The 12,636-nt window shown below is 43.6% G+C and overlaps 2 protein-coding genes across 2 annotated transcripts in view; one reads left to right on the plus strand and one right to left on the minus strand.

Moving 5' to 3' along the window:
* Positions 1 to 4,029: 4,029 nt before the first annotated feature.
* ppef2b (protein phosphatase with EF-hand domain 2b) lies at positions 4,030 to 11,589 on the plus strand (the record flags this gene model as incomplete). Its single annotated transcript, XM_083670041.1, has 15 exons — positions 4,030 to 4,157; positions 4,587 to 4,641; positions 5,077 to 5,252; positions 5,669 to 5,783; positions 5,927 to 5,973; positions 6,179 to 6,345; positions 6,576 to 6,612; positions 7,257 to 7,406; positions 7,952 to 8,329; positions 8,571 to 8,756; positions 9,141 to 9,283; positions 9,952 to 10,058; positions 10,406 to 10,569; positions 10,776 to 10,863; positions 11,342 to 11,589. The coding sequence occupies exons 1-15, from the start codon at positions 4,032 to 4,034 to the stop codon at positions 11,587 to 11,589; spliced, it is 2,187 nt and encodes a 728-aa protein (XP_083526167.1). The 5' UTR covers positions 4,030 to 4,031.
* A 770-nt stretch (positions 11,590 to 12,359) lies between these two features.
* The window catches only part of nup54 (nucleoporin 54), a gene marked incomplete at its 3' end in the record, with an annotated part of 8,410 nt that continues 8,133 nt past the window's right edge, over positions 12,360 to 12,636 (minus strand). The window contains exon 13 of the mRNA XM_083670042.1: positions 12,360 to 12,485. Within this exon, the coding sequence (XP_083526168.1) occupies positions 12,360 to 12,485 (126 nt within the window). The remainder of the gene's footprint in view (positions 12,486 to 12,636) is intronic.

Consider the following 12,636-nt stretch of genomic DNA (forward strand, 5'->3'; position numbering starts at 1 on the left):
ACAAGCATAACACCTAGAGGGTGTGGTGTGGTCTTCAATCAGTGAGGAGTTATTTAACAAGTCTGAACAAACCAAAACAAACAAAACATTGCTCAATGTTTATGGAATGTTCAAGTATGGAAATGACCTCAGGTCTCAACGTCTCATGCCCAGATGACACTGCTGCACCACACCCAGAGTTAGGATGCACTCAGAGGAGGCTGGTGGAGGTAGAAATCAGAGGATTGGCTCATTGCAATGCATGGAATGGAATGGAATGGAATGACGAATGGTATCAAACACATGTTTGAAACCATTCCTCATTCCATCCCATGCATACCAATGAGCCCGTCCTCCGATTTCTACCTCCACCAGCCTCCTCTGGTAGATTCAGGATGAACTCTATAAATACATTCTATGTGGTTTCAATTCCAAAATGCAGCTTATGTAATCATGAAATATAATATGAGAATCTTTGACACTCGGATGACAAAATCACAGGATCCAAATCTACAACAGTATAATGTTGAAGGCAGTTATGTTGACAAGTTCTGTAACAGGACAGATATACAATAAGAGTAAAACAGTAAAAATGAGAAAATGAGAAAAGGCAGCTTATCAGTGGAGGCTGGTGGAGGTAGAATCCGGAGGACAGGCTCATTGTAATGCATGGAATGGAATGAGGAATGGTATCAAACAAGACATGTGTGTTTGATATCATTCCTCATTCCGTTCCATGCCTTACATACATTACAATGAGCCCGTCCTCCGATTTCTACCTACACTAGCCTCCCCTGATAAGCTACCTTTTCTCATGTTGCAGTCGACCTTTACGTAAATCAGAGGATGTGCTGGCTTCTGGTTTGATAAGGGGCATTGTGACATTGCTGTTTGAATCTTTTAACCAGAAGAAAAGTCCTTGAGTGTGTATAGTCTCCCACTGTCCCCCTTCTCTCAGTGGCATAGGGAGTCACATCACAGACACCTGGTGGACAGGATGTCAGTGTCTCACAAAGGCCTTTTCATTTGCAGACCAGGTTTTGTCGAGGGTGTGTGTTGCAGGTGCTCTCAAAGCAGACTACACTGATTACATTCTTAAATTTACATGCCCTTGGTTTTTGGAAACACAGGGATAGAGATTCAACAGACCTTCAGATTTTGTGAAAGAAATGTGTTCACATAATGGGCTGTATTGTCAATGGTAGACCAGAATCTTAATCTGCCTTTACACATGATCCATAGCAAACCCATTTCTAAAGGCAAGTAGCACCCATGGAGATTCAAATATAATGGTTTTGTGTTGCAGAAATACATCAATACAGAGACTACCTGTTCTCACAGGCTGCAAAACCAACAAGGGCCGTTGGTATTTCTCTCATTTTAGCAGGTCTAGCCTGATATAACCTTGGATTTGGTTTTGGCAGAAGATAATTATAACTTTCCCAGTAGTGGAATGCCTGGGAATATGAAAAGGGCATCTCCAGAAATGAGAGGAATTTGATATCTCTAAACTGTGGTTCTAGCCAAGTACTAATTAAACCACCTACATTTACCATTTCTCTATAAAGAGATGATGGGAAAAGTCAGCACTATTCCCCTGAGACAACATGCCTCTGAAAAGAAAAAGGCCAACTGGCCATCTGGTCAACTTTCCGGATGAAAAGTATTTTTAAGTCTCCCTGGTCTCAAAAAAGGCTTGTGAAACAAAACAATCGGAGAACAACTAAGCCCATTAGAGTTAATTGTTTCTCCTGTAGAGCTAGCACTCTAACCCTGCATTGATTGATAAATTAATTACAAAACAACTGGGTTCAGTAGAATAGAACTGGCATGGGTCTGAACTGAATTAACCCTAAAAGTGAATTACATTGAAAAGATTGAGATGGAGAATGAACTGAATATCCTCCTAGAATTTTGGGATACTTCAGCCCTGCAGACCTGTCTCCAACACAAACCCTCCTTCTCCCCCCAGTTGTTTTACGAGAGCCTTGATCCACGTATTCAGGGTAGAGGCCAGTCATAGTGAGGCTTAATCCTAATCCACTTGTGTGTTGTTGTTTTGATTAAATGGTCACAGGGCTTTGTCAAGACACTTGGCAATGCTGCTCAGTAATCACAAGCCAGGAGCAGTGGAGAGAGCTAAACTACACAGGCAGCGTGACATAAGCCCTGCATGTCCCACAGCAAAGCAACAACTGCAACAAGATGTCCCCTGTTGACGATCACTGTCTCCTCTCTGGGCACATTGGTCAAGATGGCAGGACTGTAGAAAAGAATGCAGCTGGCTCTCTGAAGAGATGCTGAAATATTGAGGAAGTGGCAAGAGGCATCGTGGCCAGGTAAGGTTACTCTTGGCCATTCTGGTGCAGTGTTTCACAGTGATGAGGGGAGGTTGTTTATTGGGGAAGAGAAGATTTCTACATGATTAGATTATCGTTAGCACTGTTAACTGATTTACTGAAGCATATGTCACTTACAAGAATATGTGTCATTAAGAAGGGTGCATAACTCATTACCATTCAATTGCTGCATTATTATACAATATGTCCTAATACCAACGTTATTACTAATTAATTAACGTGTCATAAGAAAGCAACCAATTGTAAAGTGCACCAGTCATTAAACACTATGTTGCTTTTATTTATTTATTTTTTACCTGAAAAGACCAGAAACTTCTCTGGTCACTCCTCAGAAGATAGTGGCCAATCAGAGTCCAGGGGTTAGGCAGGACCCAAATAATCTCAGATTACTGGCCATCTGGCTCTTATTGATATGAGAGGGATTCACATTGTTGACATTCAAGAAATTAATCTCAATCTGGCCTGCCAATGTCTCAAAGGGTTTCATCACATGCATCTTTTCCCAAATCCATTATGAAATCTTTACTAAAGAGGATGCATAATTATTAGTTGCCACTTTCATGTCACTACAAATGAAAGTTAGTCTGTACATATGCAATAGAAAGAAAACAGGTTTTTTTGTACTGTATCTCCAGTGTTTGTGAAGCATGTAGTTTATTCAGGACCAACTTTCATTCTCACCCCAATTGTCTCCATGTGATGGTTGTATCTGGCAGTGAAAAGAGCAAAGGGTCATGGGATGTGGCATTGCAAAACCAGATCAACTGCAGCTGAAGAAATGCGGAAGAGGTACTTCTTCCATGATCAACCTTTGAATAAGTCTTTATTTCATATGGTAAAAATAGATGTCATGATGTCAATTAGAAGACTGTCCTTTTATCCCTCTGATGATGCTAGTGTGTAATTACCTATTGCTCATCTTTCCTCCACGGGGTGGGGGCCTGTTGTTCGTCTGTTCTCTGCAGCGAGCCTCTCCGTCCACGCTGCCACTGGTGAGTCTTCCGTCCCGAGACTAGATCACTCTAGAGATGATCAGAGATTTAAGAATTTAAATCTATAATCTATTAATTGACTTCTCCAGCACTTACAATTGTTATGGCTATCAGACAAGCTATAAATAGCTGTAAAACTACCGCTCAGACAGTAGTCTGACAGGTGAGCCATGAGAAGATCTCATAATGTTGTTATTGTAGTGTTCAATTCAATGGAATTTCTCCGCAGGAGAGCATTATCATTTATGACTGGTAGAGGTAGAAATCAGAGGACGAACTGACGCATGTTTGATATCATTCCTCATTCTATTCCATGCATTACAATGAACCCATCCTCCGATTTCTACCTCCACCAGCCTCCCCTGGTGTGGACTGCAGGAACAGTAGCTGCTGCATGAGCTACACCCTAAACTAAACTAAACCCTAAACTATACTAAACTAAATAATTACTGTGTCAATACAAAGTGCAGACAAATAGACAGACAGGCCAGTGTGTTTTGACTTGACTTGATTCAAGTCATGCTTGCAGTTAAAAGCTACCAAACTGACCAAAATGCAGAATTAACAAATGTTACTTTTATATGAACAAAGCACATTTCTAAGACAGGCAAAAAGACAAATAGACATGTCACCGTCGTGTTGTGTTGTGTTTTCCTCCATCCCTTGTCCTGCTGCTCCCCGTCTCCCTCCTCACCCAGCTATGAGGGCAGCTCTGCTGATCCAGCGCTGGTACCGTCAGTACGTGGCCCGGCTGGAGGTGAGACGCAGGTGTACCTGGAACATCTTCCAGTCTATCGAGTACGCCGGGGAGCAGGACCAGATCAAGGTGGGACCACGGGTCAACAACCACTCACAGCGTTGATGATTTAGTCCTAGATTAAATCACACTTCATACTCTCCATCAAAGATGTTTTTTTTAGTCCGGGAGTAGGTATAATCTAGGTTCAGGATACTGGCTTTGTGTCAAAATGCATCATCATGAGACTATTTCAGGAAGTTAATTTACAGGAGGCTTGCTATTAGGATATCTAGAATGTCCATCGAGACTTGTGTGCACACAAAAATGATATTTTAAAACCATACTAATGGAGGACTGACGAGAAATACACTGGACAATTATTTTTGAGTGAAACTGTAATGTTTTTATGACTATGAGCATGTTTACCCTCATCTGCCTGACCTTTCCGTTGACTGTTGTAGCCTTTAGCTTTAGTTCAGATTTGTCATGACCAACTGTCCCCTTCCTCCCTCGTAGCTCTACAACTTCTTCGGCTACCTTATGGACCACTTCACTCCTGCCAGCACCGAGAGTAAGCTTTCCTCCCATTAGCTCGCATCGGTAGTAGGTGACTTAAAGGGACACTTCACCCATTTTTAACAGCACCATCTCCAGCACCATCTCCAGCACCATACCAATGTCCGCAGTTTTCTATGTTCTGTAGTCGATAGCAGAAGAGAAAATGTCCTTATGATGAATTCAATGATTTTCAAAAACTACAGCCACACATCATAGTGGGTAATTTCCTTAGGACCTTTTCATTTATCTTTTTGACTACAGAAACATAGAAAATTGCCGTTTTCACATAGTATATCACACAGTATATAGACACTGGTATGGTGCTGGAGATAATGAATGTGATGTTAACAATGGGTGAAGTGTCCCTTTAACTGCACTCAGCCCACATACTCTAAACACTTAACTAGACCCCCCTGTGCCAAACCCACCTGGCATCTCTCCCTCACAGGGAACCTGATCTCCCATATCTTCCGTGAGAACGAGATCTGTCGTGACATCGAATGGGAGAGGTACTTCTGCTACAAGAGCATCGAGGTGCCTCAAGTCTACAAAGGCCCTCACCTTTCCTTCCCCATGACCTTCGCAAACGCCGCAGAGCTGATGGAGGCCTTCAAGCACAAGCAAGTAGGTATCACTACCAGTGGAGGCTGGTGAAGGTAATTGTAATGCATGGAATGGAATGAGGAATTGTATCAAACATGTGCCATTTCATGCATTACAATGAGCCCGTCCTCCGATTTCTGTCTCCACCAGCCTGCTCTCTACTCACATCCTGCCTACAATGACTTAGTTGACTTGCTATAAGAGAACAGTGTGCATGTGACAGAGGTGTGTGATTAGTGACCATGCCTAAGTCCTTTGTGTCATCTCCCCCAGATAATGCCTAGGCTTTAGGCTAGAAGGCCCGGTTTTTCAAAATCAGTCAGCCACACACACATGAATCTATGACCTCATTGTGGGGCAGTGTCAGATGAGAATAGACTCCTTTCTTCATGTTAGCCTCAAGCCTCCTTTAATCTCTGGGCTGTTTTTCCTAGTAGCAGCTCCATTCTCGATACGTCCTGCAGCTTCTTGGTGAAACCTGGAGGATTCTCAGAATCCTCCCCAACATCAGTCAGGTCTCCACTTGCCACAGCCAGGAGATCACCATCTGTGGTAGGAACAACAGGCTTCAAAGGACTCAATGTTTCAAAACCTGTGTCAAAGCTTCTGTTCTCTGTTTCACTTGCCTTTTATTCAGTTGTGGTTATTTCCATTATGAGATCAATGATGCATTTATCAATTATTTACACCCTTAGGAGACTTACATGGGCACCTTGAGGATCTGCTGTTGGTCTTTTATAAGGTGGGTAAAGTGGTTATGACTTGAGTTGAGTGCGTCATGCAATCACACAAGTGGAATTGGGGCTCCTTTTTCAATAATAATTCTGTAATAACAGAAATGCTCTATTAATATGTAATTACAAAGCAATAACTTATTTTTTTAATGTAAGAACAGGTTTTCTTGTTATTTGATAAGGCCTCACACATATCTTCATTATTACTACCAGAATGGCTTGCCATCATGTGAGAGGCCATACGTCTTCAATGGAGACTTTGTGGATCGAGGCAAAGACTCCCTTGAGATTCTCCTCATCCTATTTGCTTTCCTACTGGTGTATCCTAATGACGTGCATCTCAACAGAGGCAACCATGAGGATCACATTGTTAACCTGAGGTACTGTCACATACACGCACACACACACACACACACACACACACACACACACATACACACACACACACACACACACACAAACACATACACACACATACAGACACACACACATACACACACACATACACACACACACACACGCACGCACGCACGCACGCACGCACGCACACACACACACACACACACACACACACACACACAAACCTACCAACCCTTCCTTTTTTTCCCAGGTATGGCTTCACCAAAGAGGTGCTGGGTAAATACAAGGTAGGTCTCATCTTGAGCAACTCTATACAACTGAAAGTTTACATGCATGCATTGTCTATCCCTCATTCCAAAATCCAACATTAAAACACACTTTAAGGCACTATAAGGCTCTATAAGGCACTATAAGGCACTATAAGGCACTATAAGGCTCTATAAGGCTCTATACGGCACTATACGGCTCTCTCAGTGCATATGCTATTGAACTGATTTCATCTAAACATACAATAGGTCCATTGTTTAATTCTGTTCATTAAAATCACCCTAGGGTTAAGGCTAGGGTTAGGGTTAGGGTTAGGGCTAGGGCTAGGAAAAGGACCAGGAAACTGTTTAAGGAAAAGTTATACATTACAGCGGACGATTTCACAGCTTTATCTGGTAAGAGAGTGATCCATATACACATATCAGGCGATAGCTCCATTTCAAGCTGTAAATAGATGGCTACAAATGTAGTTCTTAGCATGTAAATCCTCCATATTGTATCTTTAATTGTATGAAGAGTGCCTTTGGGCACCACCATCAAATAGCACTACATAGGTTACTGAATAGACTCCAGAGTTTTCTTCTCAATAAAAAATCTCTGAAAATGTAATCTATGCTTTAGAACGGCTGTGTGAGACATGACTAGTTGCTTGGTTTGTCCGCAGCTTCACGGCAAGAAGATTCTGAAGCTCCTTCAGAAGATCTTCAGCTCGTTACCCCTGGCGACGGTGATTGATCACAAGGTGTTGATTCTGCATGGTGGGATCTCCGACACCACTGACCTCCATCTCATAGCCCGAGTGGACAGACATAAAGTAAGACCCCTCTGGGACCCTGTTAAGTTAAAGGTCCAGTATGAACTGTAGACCTTAGCTTTGAGATGGTGTTAAATGGCCCTGGTATATCAGTAGCTATCTAGGAATGAGATCACATGATGAAGGAGATTCAGTGAAGTGAAGTGCCTATTTCAAGTTTGATTTGTTTACAACGGTAGGCACATGTTTGGTGCTATTATAAAACGTAGGGTTATTTAATGTTTAAAATGTTCAGTGTGGCCAGCGGGGGCAGAAACACACAAAACCACATGCTGGACCTTTAAGGGATAGTAAAGGTTTAGTTTTAATAAATTTAATAATTACAACATTATTTCAACTTTTTCTATAACAATAGTCTATTTTTCTAACATTCAACCAGTTTAACAGTTGTCTAACATTCAACCCTTTGTATAAATGTGGGTGAACCATCCCCTCAAGACTGACATAGTGATTGTGGAATGGATCCTGATACTAATGATACTAATTGTGTGTGTAAATCCATGATAAAAGTAGCAGAATAACATAGTATAATGGTGTATGTGCAGTATGTTTCAGCTCTCAGGCCTCCCAAGAAGAGGAAGCAGACAGCAGAAAGGGGACTGGGGATAGACGATGATGCAGATGATGATGAGGCGTGGTCTATGTCTGTGGACAGCAGCAACAGGCGCAGGGTGCGCTCCCTGACCCACGACACCTCCATGATAGGGGCCAAGCACGAGCTGCGCTTCCGCTCCCTGCAGAGCCTCACCAACCGGGTCAACTGCTCCGTGGAGGAGGAGCTGAGGGAACGTCGCAGGCAGGCCGGATTCAGCCAGTCTTACGGAGACCTCCGCAAGAACCTATGCTCCGACTTGGACCCGGACCCAGACCCGGACCCAGACTCTGGCGAGGCGACGGACACGGACGGGGACGAGTGGAAACAGGTAACAGAGATCAGATTAGGGGGACACTGGGACGTCTTGGACACAATTCTTCGAAAACTTGCTGACATAAAAAAAAGGGAAAAAAGAAAAAGAAAAAAATGACATCAGGTTGAATTTGGGTGGAAATTTCCACATTGTTACCTACTTTTTATAAGGGCCTTCTGTATTATGAATACAGTAGAACCCCCTCTGTTCATTTCCTCCTGTTGATAAAAACCCACTGATGCTGTCCGGTCTGCAGATAGTGGATCTGCTCTGGAGTGACCCTATGCCCCAGGACGGCTGTGTCCCAAACGAGGTGCGGGGCGGAGGCTGCTACTGGGGTCCGGACGTGACCGAGGAGGTCCTGCAGAGACACAACCTGCAGCTGCTCATCCGCTCCCACGAGTGCAAGCAGGAGGGCTACGAGTTCTGTCACAACGGCAGGGTGAGAGCCACAGACACACCAGGGGAGGCTGGTGGAGGTAGAAATCGGAGGAAGGGCTCATTGGAATGCATGGAATAGAATATGGGGATTTCATGCACTACAATTTCTGCCTCCACCAGATACACAGAGCACAAATTAACCTATATACTGTATAATGTAAACAAAAACTATTAGATAACCCTTCACAAGAGGTATTCAATTAAAGATAGTCGCTTTCAACTAATTCGTAGGTGGTATTAGGTTGTGAATCCTTAAGGAAATACTTGGAGCCCGACAGCTGGGAAGAACCTCTCAATAACAACAACTACAACTGTGCGTTGCTGAACTGTATGATAGCATTGAGTTTCAATCACCACTGTTCTCCGTCCTTCGTCATTTGTCCAGGTTCTGACAATATTTTCTGCGTCCAACTACTACGAGGTGGGCAGCAACAGAGGCGCCTACATCCGCCTGGGTCCTGATCTGGTGCCCCATTTCAATCAGTACCAGGCCAGCCGTACCTCCCGTGAGCTCACACTGAGGCAAAGGTACAGTAGTCGAGGGAACACAAATCTATCAACTCACCCTGGCTTGAGGCAAAGTAAACAAAGTCACACCACTACAGAATTGTGAGAAAGAACTCCCTCCCCTCGATTCCAAAGAGCAACTTTTCTGATACTTATTGAAGCATTCCACATTTTCTAAGAGTGTTCTTGAGTTACTCTACTTCTGAGAACATGTTGCTCTCCCACACTGTGTGGCCTTAAATGTTGATATAAAGTAGTATACCTGATAACTGATACCACCTCCCACCTACTACCACTAAACACAGTGTTGTTGCATCTGTTTGCCCAATGGCTCCGGGATGACATTGCCCTTAGCTCCAGCATCAGCTTATCTACCCTAAATCCCAACCTTAACCATTAGAATGAAACATCTAACCTAAAATAAGCATCTAAAGATCAACTTCTCCCTACATCGGCCCACACCTTATTACGTATCTAGAGTGTGTGATGTATTAGCTGTTGATCTAGACTAGTGTATAATGTAGTTGATTAGGCCTCACACACAGTCTTGTGTGTGGTTGCAGTCTTGTGTGTGGTTACAGTCTTGTGTGTGGTTGCAGTCTTGTGTGTGGTTACAGTCTTGTGTGTGGTTGCAGTCTTGTGTGTGGTTGCAGTCTTGTGTGTGGTTACAGTCTTGTGTGTGGTTGCAGTGTTGGGCGGACAGAGCGTTCAGCTCTCCAGGCCCTGAGGGAGCAGCTGTTTGCCCACAAGTCAGATCTCATCAGTGCCTTCCAGGAGTACGACCCTGACAACACAGGTACTGTAGCACACTGTCTGTATGTATGTATGTATGTAACACGTCTGTACAAAGATGTTCAATAAACCTGAACCTGAGGAGGTGTTGAACGATGCACTGCTCAGTTGGGTGGCTAATAAAGGATCTTGTATCTTGTGTGTGTTACAGTATGTGTGTGTTACAGTATGTGTGTTACAGTATGTGTGTGTTACAGTATGTGTGTTACAGTATGTGTGTGTTACAGTATGTGTGTGTTACAGTATGTGTGTTACAGTATGTGTGTGTTACAGTATGTGTGTGTTACAGTATGTGTGTGTTACAGTATGTGTGTAAGACAGTGTAGTGTTCATGTGGTGTGTGTCTCTCAGGGCTGATCTCTCTGAAGCACTGGGCCAGTGCCTTGGAGACCGTGTTGAGGCTGGGCCTCCCCTGGAGGGTGCTGCGTGCCCAGCTGGTCAATAGCACTCAGGAAGGCATGCTGGACTACCAGCTCTGGTTCAGAGACCTCGCCATCACTGACCACAACACAGATGTAAGATTGTCAGTGCCACACCATACACACCCACACACAGACATAAATGAACGTATGCATACATACATGTATGCATCTACACAGACACACACACACACACACACACACACACACACAATTAACTTTATACACTCAATACAAGTAATCCTAGCTATCTAATTGTATCATCTAACAAATATCACTGTTTGTTGCCTTCTGTGTGACAGCTCTCCCATGCAAATCTGATTGAGACCATGTACAAGCACCATTCCAACCTGGAGACCATTTTCAGAGTCATAGACACAGACCACTCAGGTGACTAGAGTAGTAGCAATTAGCATGGCCCACATCCCTCTCTGAGCCAGGTGGGCTTTGCCTGTGTGACCTGCTATTTCCCTCAAGCCTCTTGGGCCCTGTGACATCATGTGGTGACTGAGAGCTTATTCAGCAGCTCAATATTAGTGACGGCAAAGAGATAAGACGTTTAATTATTGTCTTGCGTGAAAACTATGCGAAGTAAGGATAGTGTTAGTGTTTACAAAGGAATTGTTTGGAGGTTTTGAAATTCAAGATTATGTCTGTGTGAAACAGGTTGTAGCCAATGTGAAAATGGTGTTGAGAAAATGTATGAATACAAGAAGAAAATTATTAAGGCCGAAATCCTAACTTGAGATGTGTGTCTGTAACTCAAATTAGATCTCAAGTTAGGATTTTGTCCCAAAAGGAATACAACTACAAGTTGTGGAGGTATTTGAAACTGAACATTTTGCTTCATTTCGCTGTCCTCCCTCAGGTCTAATCTCCTTCGAGGAGTTCCGTCAGACGTGGAAGCTTCTGAGCACACATCTGAAGATTGAGACCAGCGACGAGGCCATCTCGGACCTGGCCGTTAGCATCGACTTCAACAAGGACGGCAACATAGACATTAACGAGTTCATGGAGGCATTCAGGCTGGTGGACAGAAGAACCTCCCTGGAGGGAGGCGGCAGTAAGCTTGGACAGGTCCCACCAGGCATACTCATGAATGAACAGGACTACTAAAGAGGGGGGAAAGGAGCCTAGTCAGGATATAACATGGTCAGGTGAACACGAATATTCATGAGGTACCCGAATATTCATACATTCGTCGCCTCTACTGAGGACCAATGCTTTCCTATGGAGAATACTGCTTCTATCGGTGAGAAATAGGCAACCATCGCTTAGTCATTCGTAGGCATTATAATAGGGAAAATGAGAGAGACAGAGGGTGCACAGAAGATGTATTTGAGATGCATACTGTACAAGCTAGGGTGAGGTGGGGGGTGTGTGTGTGTGTGTGTGTGTGTGAAAAGGAAAGAGTTACAATCATAAAACAGCTTTTCAATTACACTTTATTAAACCATGTTTGGCTTCTTCATATTCGTGCATTTCATCATATAAAATATTACCAAACCAATACTAAAAAGCATATTTACATCTGTTGAATCTCACACTTTGAACCCACACTTATTGTCAATCACATTCACAGTCATATGTAAGAGCGTACAGGCCAGAACATACTCCATTTAAGTGGTACGCCAGTATAGATATGGGAACAGAGCCTGTGTCTTTAGTAAGGTCTGGCAGCTTTACCAAAGTCCTTTAGATAGATTCAAACAGGGCCTTTGAGTAAGAGACAGACAGACAGACTGATAGACAGACAGACGAAATTCATGGGTCTTGCCAGGAGAGGGATGTCTGTCTCCCTCTCATTCTGATTGGCAGTGAGAGGGGCGGGGAGGGAGAGTGGGGGAGGGGCAGGGAAGGAGAGTGGGGGAGGGGGCAGGAGGTGGTCAGCTGAGCATGCCCCCCCTGTGGCCGCTGTCATGGAGCCCATGCTCGATCAGTTTGATGTCGTCCACGTCGTCTTTGATGACGCTGATCAGGTGACTCAGACCTTCCTGTTGCTGCTTCAGGTGCTGCAGAGATGAGACATTCAGTATATTATTATTATTATCATCATCAAATATTTATTTATACAGGGTGTTCCATTGAGACCACAGATTCTTTTTCAGGGGAGCCCATTACACTTGTGTATAATGTGACACAAGCATCGACCATTAGAACCAA

Source organism: Argentina silus (genome assembly GCF_951799395.1).
Source record: "Argentina silus genome assembly, chromosome: 5".
Lineage (NCBI taxonomy): Eukaryota > Metazoa > Chordata > Actinopteri > Argentiniformes > Argentinidae > Argentina > Argentina silus.